The sequence below is a fragment of the Artibeus jamaicensis genome, unplaced genomic scaffold, assembly GCF_021234435.1.
Source record: "Artibeus jamaicensis isolate MK-2021 breed Jamaican fruit bat unplaced genomic scaffold, CSHL_Jam_final contig_793, whole genome shotgun sequence".
Lineage (NCBI taxonomy): Eukaryota > Metazoa > Chordata > Mammalia > Chiroptera > Phyllostomidae > Artibeus > Artibeus jamaicensis.
Genome location: NW_026521975.1, coordinates 12,064,800 through 12,077,234, shown reverse-complemented (window position 1 = coordinate 12,077,234; position 12,435 = coordinate 12,064,800). Strand labels below are relative to the sequence as shown.

Here is a 12,435-nt window from a genome sequence, read left to right as displayed (position 1 = left end):
GCAAAGTGAGAATATAAACCATAAAGGAGGAAAACATGAGACTAAGAAAACAGTGGTAATAACTCAGGAATGGATTAAAGTCCCAGAATAATAGCTGAACAACAGAGAAGCTAAAGGGTGAAGATCCCAAGAGAGAAGCCTCTGGAAAAAACTGGGGTCAACACAAGAGGCAGTCCAGTTAACAAACTGAATGATTTCAAGGATATGTTTAATATATATCTTGAGAAGAAAAAAAAGAAGGTTTATTGAAACTCCAGGGAAAGTAAACAAGAAAATCGAGGCCAAAATATGAAGCAAACTAAAAGGTGACACGATTTTAAACAACTGGTGAAATTTAAGAAAAATCGACCCATTTGGCCATGATATTAGGAACATTCTCCCCTAAGCAGCACAAGGAACTCACTATGACCACAGCGAATGGAACAGAATTCTAGCCCACTACTGTGCTCTTCGATGAACAACAGCTACAAAGTCACTATGGCATATATGTCTACTGCTTTTAACTTCTACAATGTGACCTATGGACAAAGCACAGAGGACAAAGCTACAGCTACAAAATAGAATATGAATACCATCTACCTTGGTGAAGCTATAGCTAACCAGCATTAGGGAGTGGAAAGAGAGAAGATAAGCCAAGGGAATAGAAACAGCACTGCTGTTTTTGTTGTGGTCGTGTGGGAAACAAAGCTTAAGTCCCATGATTTCTCACTCAGGACTAGCTTGAATGTTACAAGCTTCTGTTAGTTTAATAAGAAAACTTAAATGGAGAGGTAACCATTAAATGTGTTAAGTAGATAAGGGCTGACCCTCTGCCAAGGTCCCCAGCTGCCCGCCAAACATTGGCTCCCATTGCGACAGCCTCACTCTGCCCTCAAGCCCCGGCCATTCATTTGCGAGATTACCTACTGCTATTTATTCTTTGCCATTTGATTATCTCCTACAGTTTGCCATGTCATTTTGTATGCCTTCCTTCTGATCACTTAGAAAAGTTAATAAATCAAGATCTACAAAAACTCCACTGCTATAATCTGTGCTTTAACCTAGCAAAATGATCGATTAACCCTAATTCCTGCTTCCAAACAGGTTCTGTATTCATAGTAATGTCCTTGTCTTCACCGCCATAATCCCCTACACAGCTGATGACCCAACCTTTGATTACAGGTCCTACTGGCTGGCCTGGTGTGGGGTTCGCTGGGATGCTGGCCAGTGGGAGGAGAGGGCACCGGCACTGACACAGGCCCCCCTCAGGAATGGGCCAGACCCAAACAGCCGGGAAGTTGGGTTTTGAGACAAAAGCCAGAAAGTAGGTAGTCAGTCCCACAGACACAAAGCACCAGACACAAGGAAATGGAGGCAACCTGCATTCCAGACAGGAAGCCTCATAGGTGACTCTTGCTGGGGTGACGTGTGTGACCTGTGACTTGTGTTAGATTGGCTTATACATTGTGGCTGCTGCTTCCAGAATTTTGCCTTTGTTTGACTACCCAAGTCTTCAGCAGATGACCTCTAGTTCTGGTGAATTATACATGTCTTGCTTGCCAGTTAAATCTAGAAAAAATTCTTTTGATTCAGTGTGTTTTGCCCATGCTTGTCAAAAGTTATAAAAATTCTCTAGCTTGCCTTCCTTCTGCTTCTGGTGCAATTTAGAAACATTGTTGTTAATGTTAGAGCTGCATTTAGGGTGGGTGTCGTGAAACAGATGCCATTTCCCAGAGCATTACTGTCCAGATGTTTTACAAGAAAGCTTAGTGAGGTTTTACTGCTGGGCTTACAAGGGCCTGGAATATGCTGTCATTGTCCATCTCTAAGAAGACAAATGCAGCCCAGTGTTCCTCAAACCTTATTTTGACCATTGAACACTTAAAAAAAATAGCACACTGCATTCATTATTAGTGTTGTGGAACACAAGGTGTCCATCTTGAAATTCCTATTTGACCTTCACACTTTTCTCAGCAGGGTTCCTGCAATTTTTTTAAATGGCTATCTCAGATCAATGATTCTCAGACCTAAAGGAATCATAAAGATCACTTCCACTCTTTTCCTTCCTCGGATGAGGAAACTGAGACCCAGAAGGAGGAGCAATTCTGCCCCGGTTTTTGCTATTTGCTCGCAGACCCAGCACTGATCTGCAAGTTTCCTGATCTCAAGTCCGTGTTCTTTCCACTGCGTCACACAGTCTCTCCATTTCATTCTAACACCCATGCTTTTCTTGGATTTTTTTTTTAAAAACGGGGTAAGTGCATGATTAATTTGGGTTACCTCCCTCCAGGAGAAGGTTGAACTGATCAGTTATAATCAGCACAGCACACAAGTGTGTGTCTGTCACCAGTCCTGAAGCACTGTTCTGTGCCTGGCCGTGGCCATGCCCCCTCTTCACAGGCCTGACACACCGGTTCCTGGAAGTGGTCCTTACTTTATCCCAAATCACCATTCTCCCTGTGTCAGGATGACCATGTGACTTAGGTAGCAGCTCTTTTCAATGGTTTAAGCCTTCTAACTTGGTCTTCCACACTAGTCCTATGACCTTTTAGAAAGTCTTTATTGTTATAGCCTTAATATATAAGATGGTGTTGGCCATTACTTCATTAGGTGTGTTTAGGAGGCTAAACCTGCAGCACCATCCATAACCCCTTGAGCATTGAGCGTATACCTGTAGTTTGGGTGGCTTGCACCATGTAACAGGGGGCTGGGGCCCAGTACCCTGGCTTTAATGTCCAGGCTGACCAGACACAGATGGCAAGGAGAGGACCTTGACCCCTTCCTTATACAACTGAAAAATAAGCTCTTAGTTAAACTAACCAGTACAAATATCAGGTAACCACCTACCAACATCTGCCAGATTGAGGGCATCTTCTGCCTTCCCCTTAGCCACAGGCTCCACCTGCTGCCCGTCAGCACGGTCCTACTTCTCCCCTCATTTTCTTCTTTGCTCATGAAAATGAGAGTTAGTGAGGGGGAGGGGAGAAGCTTAGTCTTTTTTCTAGGCTTTTCTGGTTTCTGTTAGTGCTTATTAAAGGACTACTTATTCTTTCTCAAGAAACTTCCAAGCTTCCCCTGGGAGCTTTTCAATCCAAATCTGTGTCCTTAGAAACCTTTAATTTTCACTTTCCATTTATAGCTTAGTTGTTTCTCTGCTGCCTATTTTCTCTCTCTTTTTAAGTGTATAAATGTATTGTTTTTCTTTTTAATTAAGGTAGAATATCCATGCACAAAAGTGCCCAAATCCTATCTGTTGCCTTTCTGTTTGTTGGTGGGTTAGTTGGTTGGTTTCTCTTATACTATTATTTGTCAGCAGTGAAGCTCTGAACCTCATCTGCAAACAGGGATAAGATTATTGACCTTGCAGGACTGTCATAAAGGTAGAATGAACTACCTTGGCGCCTAGTAGGTGTTAAATAAATGTCCAGTCAGGAAAGGTGGGCTCGATTCCTCACGCAGAAATCCCTTGGCTCCCTAAGGACTCTGGCAGTCTCTCCTCACCTTGTACCTGATTTCCAAACCCCACTCCTTCTCCACACCTGGCTTGTTGGTCGGTTTGTTTAGTTCTTCTTGCAGGAAACTTTAATCCTTCTTCACTCTATTCTCGGAAGCAGAATTTGTCAGTCTTCAACGCTCTAATGCCTTGAGATTCAGCTGAGAGACTGTATTAATGAACAAGACATTCAAATGCCAGGAATCAAACAAGAGTTGTTATCTTCTGGGTCAGGGGCAGCTCCAGACAAGCATGTGTCTTCTCTTCCAGCATCCTCTCCGAAGGACGTAGGAAACAATGGGGTTCATTGCTAATGTCTGAGTGACTTTGGAGAAATAACTTAACCTCTCTGTTTCCTCATCTGTAAATGGATTAATAGTAGAACCCATGGAAGGATCCAGTTGTATGGGGCCTAAAACTTTTCAACAATATAGGAGCTCATGGAAGTGAGGGACAAAGAACGTTTCATTGGCGTCATGGTAAATCTCCAGTACCAGGGGGTCTGTGGGAGGTTAAATGAAAAACCCCATCCATAAAGTGGTCAGCACAGTACCTGACATACTCAGGCACTATGATTATTTTGATATTTATAATAATTTTGATAAAATTACAAGTTAATTCTATACATAAAACTACAAAAATAAACATGCATAATAAATAGAAAGCTTCCTTCCTTTCTTCTATTCCTGCTCAGAAGTTTATCAGAATGCAGTGAGGTAAGCCCCATCTTTGGGCTGTCCTTACTTGGGTCTGTTCTTTAAATGGGGGGCCCCATTCTGCTATGGCAAGTTCTTGTTCTCTCACCCACAAGACACACAACTTAGGAGGAGACCTAGGAGATGTCCTGGGTGGTGAGGCCTGCAGGAGGTGGGCGAAGGTGGAGCGAGCACTGAGGCTCTGGGCTGAGGGTCCTGGAGACAGCCCCCAATCTGGAGGGGCTCAGCAGAGTCCCCCAAGCTTCTCAGGGTGTGGGAGTGTGAGCTGGGGAAGGGAATCAGGCCCAGGAGGGCTAAAAGATGTCACAGAAATAGCATGACTCTTGACCACAAAGGTGACTTTGGACATTCTGGTAAAAATTTGGTTTCCCTGCTACGTTTTCATGCTGGGTGTGGTCAACCACAAAGGTTCTTATCCCTTCCAAGTAAGAGTTTGAGATTTGGGGACAGGGTTACATGACTTCACATACTGGTATTATTCCCAGTAAATTTCCATTTACTCGTTCCTCCATGTATTATGGTCTCAGATCCCTGGAGCGGCTGTGTGTGTGTGTGTGTGTGTGTGTGTGTGTGTGTGTGTGAGAGAGAGAGAGAGAGAGAGAGAGAGAGAGAGAGAGAACCCTGCAGAGAGATGCTTGTTTTTCAGGGAAACTTTGGTGTAGCTTGGAGAAGGAAAGTACTTTCAAAAACAAACCAAATACACGGTCTGTCCAAGGCCCCAACCCCGCCCTGCAGCCACTACACAGGGTGTGGTGGGTGCAGTGAGGAGGACAGGACAGAAGGACAGAAGGACTTACTTCATAAACCCAGAGGAACCACCAAAACCTAATCTTCAGCTGCTCCTCCCAGCAAATCTCTTGCCTTTGGGGTATAATCTCTGAAGTAACCTAAATAGGTCTCTGGAGGGGCTTGGGGACACATGGTGGGGGGACTAAGGTGTTTGTTCTTCCAAACTCCTCTCCCCCCTCCACAGCCTGGAGGTTCTCTTGTTCCAGAAGAGGATGATGTTGGAGGGAGCTCCAGCCATGACTCACTCAGGGCTAATCCTTGGCAAATCCGTCACCATAGAAACTGCCAATCATCCATGCTTTTCACAGCTAACAGAACATCTGCTGACAAAAGCCAAGTGATACAAATTATTTGCCCTGCCTACTGAGTTTACCCTGTGGCCCCTGGAGAACAGAGAGTGAGGGTAGGCAACCCTCCACGGGGTGGAGGGCGGGGAAAGGTGGCCCAACTCGGGCCACTAATGAGCTGGGTGACCTATAGCAGTTCTTCAAAAACTGCCCAGTGCTCCTCCTTCACCGCTTGGTGAAACAAAGGGTTCAGATCAGGGATTCTTAACCTGGCTGGGCCGAGGGAGTGAGAGGGACAGGGAACCACACCCATAAGAGGGACGGGGTAAAAGAAGCCTGTGCCAACAGTTTGTTAAGTATTAGAAGTTTATATTTGGAATATTACAAAATGATATTTTCATAATTTAAACCACAGAAAGTAAAGCTTGACTAATACTTCTTCTTCAAAGGAAGGAGAAAGATAGTCCCCTCTGGTTCCAGGGGGCATCTCAGAATTTCCAGTGTTTGGGAGGTTTTTAGGATGATATCAAAAACGAATGTGGATTTAAAGGCAAGAGTCACTGGATTAGCTGTTCTCGAACACTACTGCAGCTCAAACTCTGGGCTACTGGGTAGCGTCTTCGAATCGGAGGCACTGCTAATTCTGTCCTGAAGGGAGAAGCACCACAGAGAAGCCTGTCTTCCCCCGCGCCTTCTCAGACTGGGCATCTCCTCTTACTAAGATGTGGAGCCTGGAGAGGCCAAGGTCAGACGCCGTGGGAACAGTGTGGAGAGGGCCCAGCCCGGTCACACTACTGACGCAACCTCCTGGGGGCGCCTGAAGAGAACCCCCTGGAGTGCCGCCAGCCAGGGAGGCTCTGAGCCCTGTGTCAGGTGTAACTGTTAACCTGGCACCTGTACCCGGGCTCCTTGACTTGGCATGGGACTCACCGCCAGACCCAACAAGACGCCCGGTGAGAAGCCTCTGTGTCAGGAGGCAGAGGAACAGGGAAGGTGGAGCTGGAAATAGTTTCAGATCACTTTAAAATTTCCCTCTATTTTATTTCCCCCTTTCCTTTTCTGTCCGTTCAAAAGGAAGTTAACCTGTCAGTTGACTCTTGAACAATACAGGAATTAGGAGTGCTAACCCCTCACACAGTCAAGAGTTCACATAGAACTTCTGACTCCCCCAAAACTTAACTATTGGGTTGGCCAAAAAGTTCATTTGTTTTTTTTCCTGTAATATGGTTCTAATAGTGCTTAGTTTTGTGTAGCCATTTTAATATTGAAGATGGAAGAAAATATGCAACATTTTGGCATATTATATTTTATTATTTCAAGAAAGGTAAAAACGCACTTGAAACACACCAAAAAAAACAATCTGTGCAGTATATGGAGAAGGTGCTGTGACTGATAGAATGTGTCAAAAGTGCCTTGTGAAGTTTCCTGCTAGATATTTCTCGCTGGATGATGCTCCACGGTCAGGTAGACAGGTTGAAGTGATAGCAATCAAATTGAGACATTAACTGAGAGCAATCAGTGTTCTACCACATAGGAGATAGCCAACATACTCAAAATATCCAAATCAATAAAGGCATTGGTGAAAATGAAAACTATGTCCTTTATTTTATGGAAAAAACTTAACAGACTTTTTGGCCAACTCAGCACTAATAGTCTACTGTTGACCAGAGGCCTTACTGGAAACATAAACAGTCAATTCACACACATTTTGTATGTCGTATATGTTGTATACCTTATTCTTATTAAAAAGGTAAGCTACAGAAAAATGTTATTAAGAAAATCATAAGAAAGAGAAAATATATTTATAGAGTATTGTATACATTTGTTGAAAAATAAATCTGTGTATAAATGGAACTGAAAAGTTTGAACCCGTGCCGTTCAAGGGTCAACTGCATTTTACTGCCTTGGGAGTGTGTGGCAGCAAAGAAGCAGAGCTTGTGTGCACACTTTTGGGTTCTGTTTTTCAAAAGCCTGAGCCCTTAGGAGATTGTAGAGGCTAGAGATGGAACAGGATGGCTGGGGGAAGCATGGGCGACAATAACGGAGCTCACAGGTCCCAGTGCAAACAAAAGGACAGCGTCCTTTGTTCATAAGTCATTAAGAATTTTACCAGGCCAAAGCATTAAGCCATTATGAGGATGCTCTGAGCTTGGGGCACAGTGTGAATGTGCAGGTTCATACCCACGAAGCTGGCCCTGGACAGGGTGTCCCCAGTGTCAGAACAGAAGATTGCCCCCGGAGCTGGCTGAAAGGACAGAAGAGCCCACAGGATTGGAAGCAGTGAGGACCTGGGGCTGACCCCTGGGTAGCACTGATGGGCACCGATCAAGCAAGACCCCAGAAAGGAAGGCCTGGGAAATGCATAGACTCTACACATGAGGTTCCCAGGCTTAGCAGATTTCTAGTCCTTGAAAGTGTCTCGGAAGCAGCAAAGAGCACACACCTGAAGGGATCTGCAGAGCGGAAAATCAGAAGGCCTGGCTTTGGGTACAGATGATGAATAGTCAGAGCCCCCTTAACATGCTTTGCTTCTTTATAAGTCTCAGACCCTGGAACAGAAGGCAGGGCAAGGCGGAGGCATGACCCATGATTCACATCAGTTTTCAGTCATCCTGGAAGAATGAAGGCTTACGGTCAGAAACAGACTCGTTTCAATTCATAAAAATGAGTGAGGTGCACTACCTCTGGCACACCCATATTTGAACACCAAGACTCTACCTGCCACAACCGAGGTCCAGCTCCAGGCTCATGCCTGTGCCCAAGCCTCAGCGGGCATCAGGTAGAGGCCACTGCAGTTATCCAGGTAAGAGATGAAGCTTGGGCCAGAGTGGCGAGGTGGTCCAGATGGATAGAGGATAGGCAAAGGAAGTATCGTGAATTACTCCCCACTGCTGGTATGAGCAATTGGCTAGATGGAGGTTCCATTTCTGAGATCAGGAGTAGAAGAGAAAAACCAGTTCAGGGGAAGGTGGGATGAGTTTTTCTGAACATGGTGGGTCTGAAATACCCAAGAGATGCCATACAAGCCACTGAAACTATGATGTAAAGCTTAGAGAAGTCCAAGCTAGAAGGATACACTTGGGAGTCAGTCATCAGCCTTGTGGGGGGTCACTGAACAATGGGTGTGGATGAGCTTCCAACATAAACAGTAGAGAGAGAAGAGGGCCTGGGCACAGCCTGAGAAGCCCAACATTTAACGGCAGGCAGAAGAGGGTGCACCTACACAGGCAAGTCCGAGAGGAAAGGAGGAGGCAGTGGGATGCTCCCAGGAGGTCCAACACATTGACAACTTGAAAATGCCCATTGAATCGAGTCATGTGGGAGTTACTGGTGATTTGGAAAGGAATCCCTTCGTTGGTGAGATGAGCTTGGAATTCCAAAAGGAGAGAGTGGGGGAGGGGTGAACAGGCGGCAGAAACACAGAAGTGGGGGCACAGACAAGCTCTGGTGCTGACTGTGAAGAGGAGAAAAAGAGGCCATTGTTGGCAAGAGAAAACAGAGGGACTGAGGAAGGATGATTAGTTTTTTATTATTATCATTATTATTTTATTTCAACAGCTGTGCCAAGGCATAACTAACATACGATAAGCTGCACATGGGTAAAGGGTAACAATATGAAAAGTTCTAACATATGAATAGACTTGTAAAACCACCACCATAGTCAGGTATATTTTTCACTCCCCCAAATTTTCTTGTTCTCCTCTCCTGCTTCCCTCACCCCCATATACAGGCATCTGCTGGTCTGCTTTCTTTCCTATAGTTGGCAATTTCTAGAATCTTCTATAAATGGGGATTTTATCCTTTTATCTTCTTAAAATGTACTTTTTTGTCTGACTTCTTTCACTCAGCATAATTATTTTGAGATTTATCTATATTGTTGCATGCACCAATAGTTGAGTTTTTTAAAGATTTTGTTTATTTAATTTTAGAGAGAGGGCAAGGGAAGGAAAAAGAGAGGGAGAGAAACTTCAGTATGTGAGAAAAGCGTGATCAGTTGCCTTTCACACGCCCCCAGATGGGGACCTGGCCTGCAACCCAGCCATGTGCCCTGACTGGGAATCAAGGTAGCAACCTTTTTGTTTTCAGGCTGGCACTCAGTCCACAGAGCCACACCAGCCAGGGCAAGAGTTCATTCTTTAATTGATGAGTAGTTTATATTGTAGGGCAACACCATCGTTTGTTTATCCACTCAATTATTGATGGATATTTGAGTTGTTTCCAGTTTGACAAGATTACAAATTAAGCTGCTTTGAACCCTCATGCACAAGTCTGTACATGCTTCCGTTCTCTGCAGTAGAACACTGGGAGTGCAATGGCTGGGTGCATGTTTGATTTTTAAGAAACCATCAGACTTTTCCAAAATGGTTGTGCCATTTCACCTACCCATCAGCAGTGTGTGAGGGTTCCAGTTTCTCCACATCCCTGCCAACATTTGGCATGGACAATCTCTTAGATTGTCAATATTCTAGTAGCTTCTCCCCTTTTTCTACCTCTATCCTATTTGGGGAAAAGATAATGAGCAAGGAAATAGCCACGTATAAGAAGACAGAGGGACTCCCATCTCAGTGCTAACCAGGCCCAGCCCTCCTTAGCTTCTGAGATCAGATGAGACTGGATGTGTTCAGGCTGCTGTACCCAGCAAAGCTGTTCTTTAGAATCAAAGGGCAGGTAGAGAGCTCCCCAGACAAGAGAAAACTAAAGGAGTTCATCATCACCAAACCATTATTATACAAAATGTCAAAGGGACTTATTTAAGAAAAAGAAGAAGGTCAAAACTATGAACAATGAAATGGCAATAAATACATATCTATCAGCAATTGAATCTAAAAAAGCAAACTTAGCAAACAAGAAGAACAGAGACAGAACCATGGATAGAGAGCATTTTCATGGTTGCAAGATGGGAGGGCGGTGTAAGGGACTGGGTGAAGAGGTGAGGAGATTAAGAAGCATAAACAGGTAGTTACAGAATAGCCACGGGGAATAAAGCACAGTATAGGAAATGGAGCAGCCGAAGAACTTACACACATGACCCCTGGACGTGAACAATGATGGGAGGATTGCTTAAGGGAGTGGGAGGTGCAGGGGGAGGGGGGAAAAGGGAGAAAAATCGGGACAACCGTAATAGCATAATCAATAAAACATAATTTAAAAAGAAGAATAAGAAGGTCGAGGGAGAAGACAAGGCGAATAAGAAGATAAAATCAGCCACTGTCCAGGGCATCCACACAGCCTGATTAAGACTGAGAGGTTTTCCTGACTCTGTCTGTGGGGACTAGCAGAGTTTCCAGTGAATGGTTCTTTCCTATGGATCATTCGGTCAACACATCAGCTTACTGCCTTCCAAGCCAGGCCCCCGGCCTGAGACAAGAGTTCCACAGGGACCTCAGCTGTGGAAGGCTCCCCCCGGGCCACTGCAGAGAGGAAAAGTGGGGAAGGTAGGGTGAGGAGAGCCCGCTGGATCGTGGTTTCCCCCAGAGCCAGTGGGTAAGGACAGATCATGGCATTTCTCTGTCTCCCGAGAGAAGATGCAGGGTTCAGGGGAGCGGGGAGGGGAGTTTCCAGACCAAGGCTGCAGTCATTCCACAGTGGAAAGGACAGCTTGTTCCGCTGAGGAATTCATCCTGCTCGGCCCTGAGAGAAGCATGTCCCCTCTATTAACTTGGCCAAGAGGTGTCAATGTATAAGCACAGGCGTTAAGGAGGGTTAAAACACGTCGGGGGCCTTCAGGGATTATGAACAAGTAAACTGTTACATAACAGATTTTTGGTCAAAGTTAAGGCCGTCTCTAAAATCATCTACACATTCTAAGAGCACAGGAAGGTCAGTTATGATTCTGAGTTTCAGGAACCAAACATTTATACCCTTAACATGAATGTGTAAAAGAATCCAAATCACAATACCTGTAGCTGCTGGGAAAAACACCCCAAAGACAGTGGAAAAAGACTCCCCTGGGCTGTAATCTGGCAGAGTGTTGTTCCACAGCAGTTCCGGGGAATATCCGATAAAACCGTGTTCTGAAAGACACGCAGGAGAGCACAGTGAGCCAGGAGCTGAGACACGGCACAGGCCTCCCTAGATCACAGTGCTGTCTTCTGACGGGGGCACCTTCCTCCCCACGTCCAGGCTTGCCCTGTGTGTCCGTACCTGTAGATGCACGTAGGTGCGATGACATGAAGGAGAAGTTACTTCTGGGAATGAGAACACTGGCACTTGTTTTGCTTATGGATTCCAGTATAGCTGAAATCTTTCAATGAGCATGTGTATGTTTGCTTTTAATTAAAAAAATTAAGCTACCTCACCCTGGCTCAGTTGGTTGAGTGTCGTCCCATAAACCAAAAGGCTGGGGGTTCGATCCCTGGTCAGGGCACACACCTAGGTTGAGGGTTTGATTCCCAGTCTCTCTCTCTCTCTTTTTCTCTCTCTGAAAGCAATGAAGAAATGTCCACGGGTGACAATAAAAAGATAATAAAAATTAAGCTACCTTCCTGCTCAGAAACCTTCCCGTGAGTCCCCATTAGTTACAGAATAAAGTCCAAAGTCCTTTTGATGAATATAAGAGCCCCCACAGCCTGGCAACATCCCCCATTCCCTATTCATCGTTTGCCTTATCCTCTGTCTCAGAGTCACATAGACTCCCCAGTGACATCACGTGCACCTGTCCCTGTGTCCCTGCCTCCCAGACCCTTCTCCCCCATCTCTGAGCACCAAGATCGCACTCACTCTTCAAGCCTGTCTCACATGGTGCTTCCTTTTGGCTGTACACAGACCCCTACTGGCACCATGACTAGCCATATTAGGTCTTTCCCCAGCAAAATTCCCTGGGGCAAGATATCCAGGCTTACCCACCTCTGTCCCCCAGAGGCAGGCGCTGCGGCCGGCACACAGCAGGCAGGTCGCAAATATGGGTCACATTGAAAAGAATCTTCCCCTTCGGTCTCTGCTACAGGCACGTGCCGAGTGCACGCTTTCTGTCTGACTTATTCACAGACTACTTTATAGAAGGGACAGCTCAGATCTGATTTCTTCAAAGCATTTTCAACAGTTTTTACATTGATTTTAATGAAATTTTTCAAGTGGTTTTAATCCTACCGACACTTTGCTTCTTTGTCAAAGAAGGTCACTTTGAACAGCATCTATGGACGCGTTACAGGCTGTGGAGTTTCAAGAGGCA

The 12,435-nt window shown here is 45.3% G+C and overlaps 1 protein-coding gene across 1 annotated transcript in view; it reads right to left on the bottom strand.

Moving 5' to 3' along the window:
* The window catches only part of SLC12A8 (solute carrier family 12 member 8), a 157,154-nt gene that overhangs the window by 45,577 nt on the left and 99,142 nt on the right, over window positions 1–12,435 (bottom strand). The window contains exon 5 of the mRNA XM_037132450.2: window positions 11,165–11,278. Within this exon, the coding sequence (XP_036988345.2) occupies window positions 11,165–11,278 (114 nt within the window). The remainder of the gene's footprint in view (window positions 1–11,164; window positions 11,279–12,435) is intronic.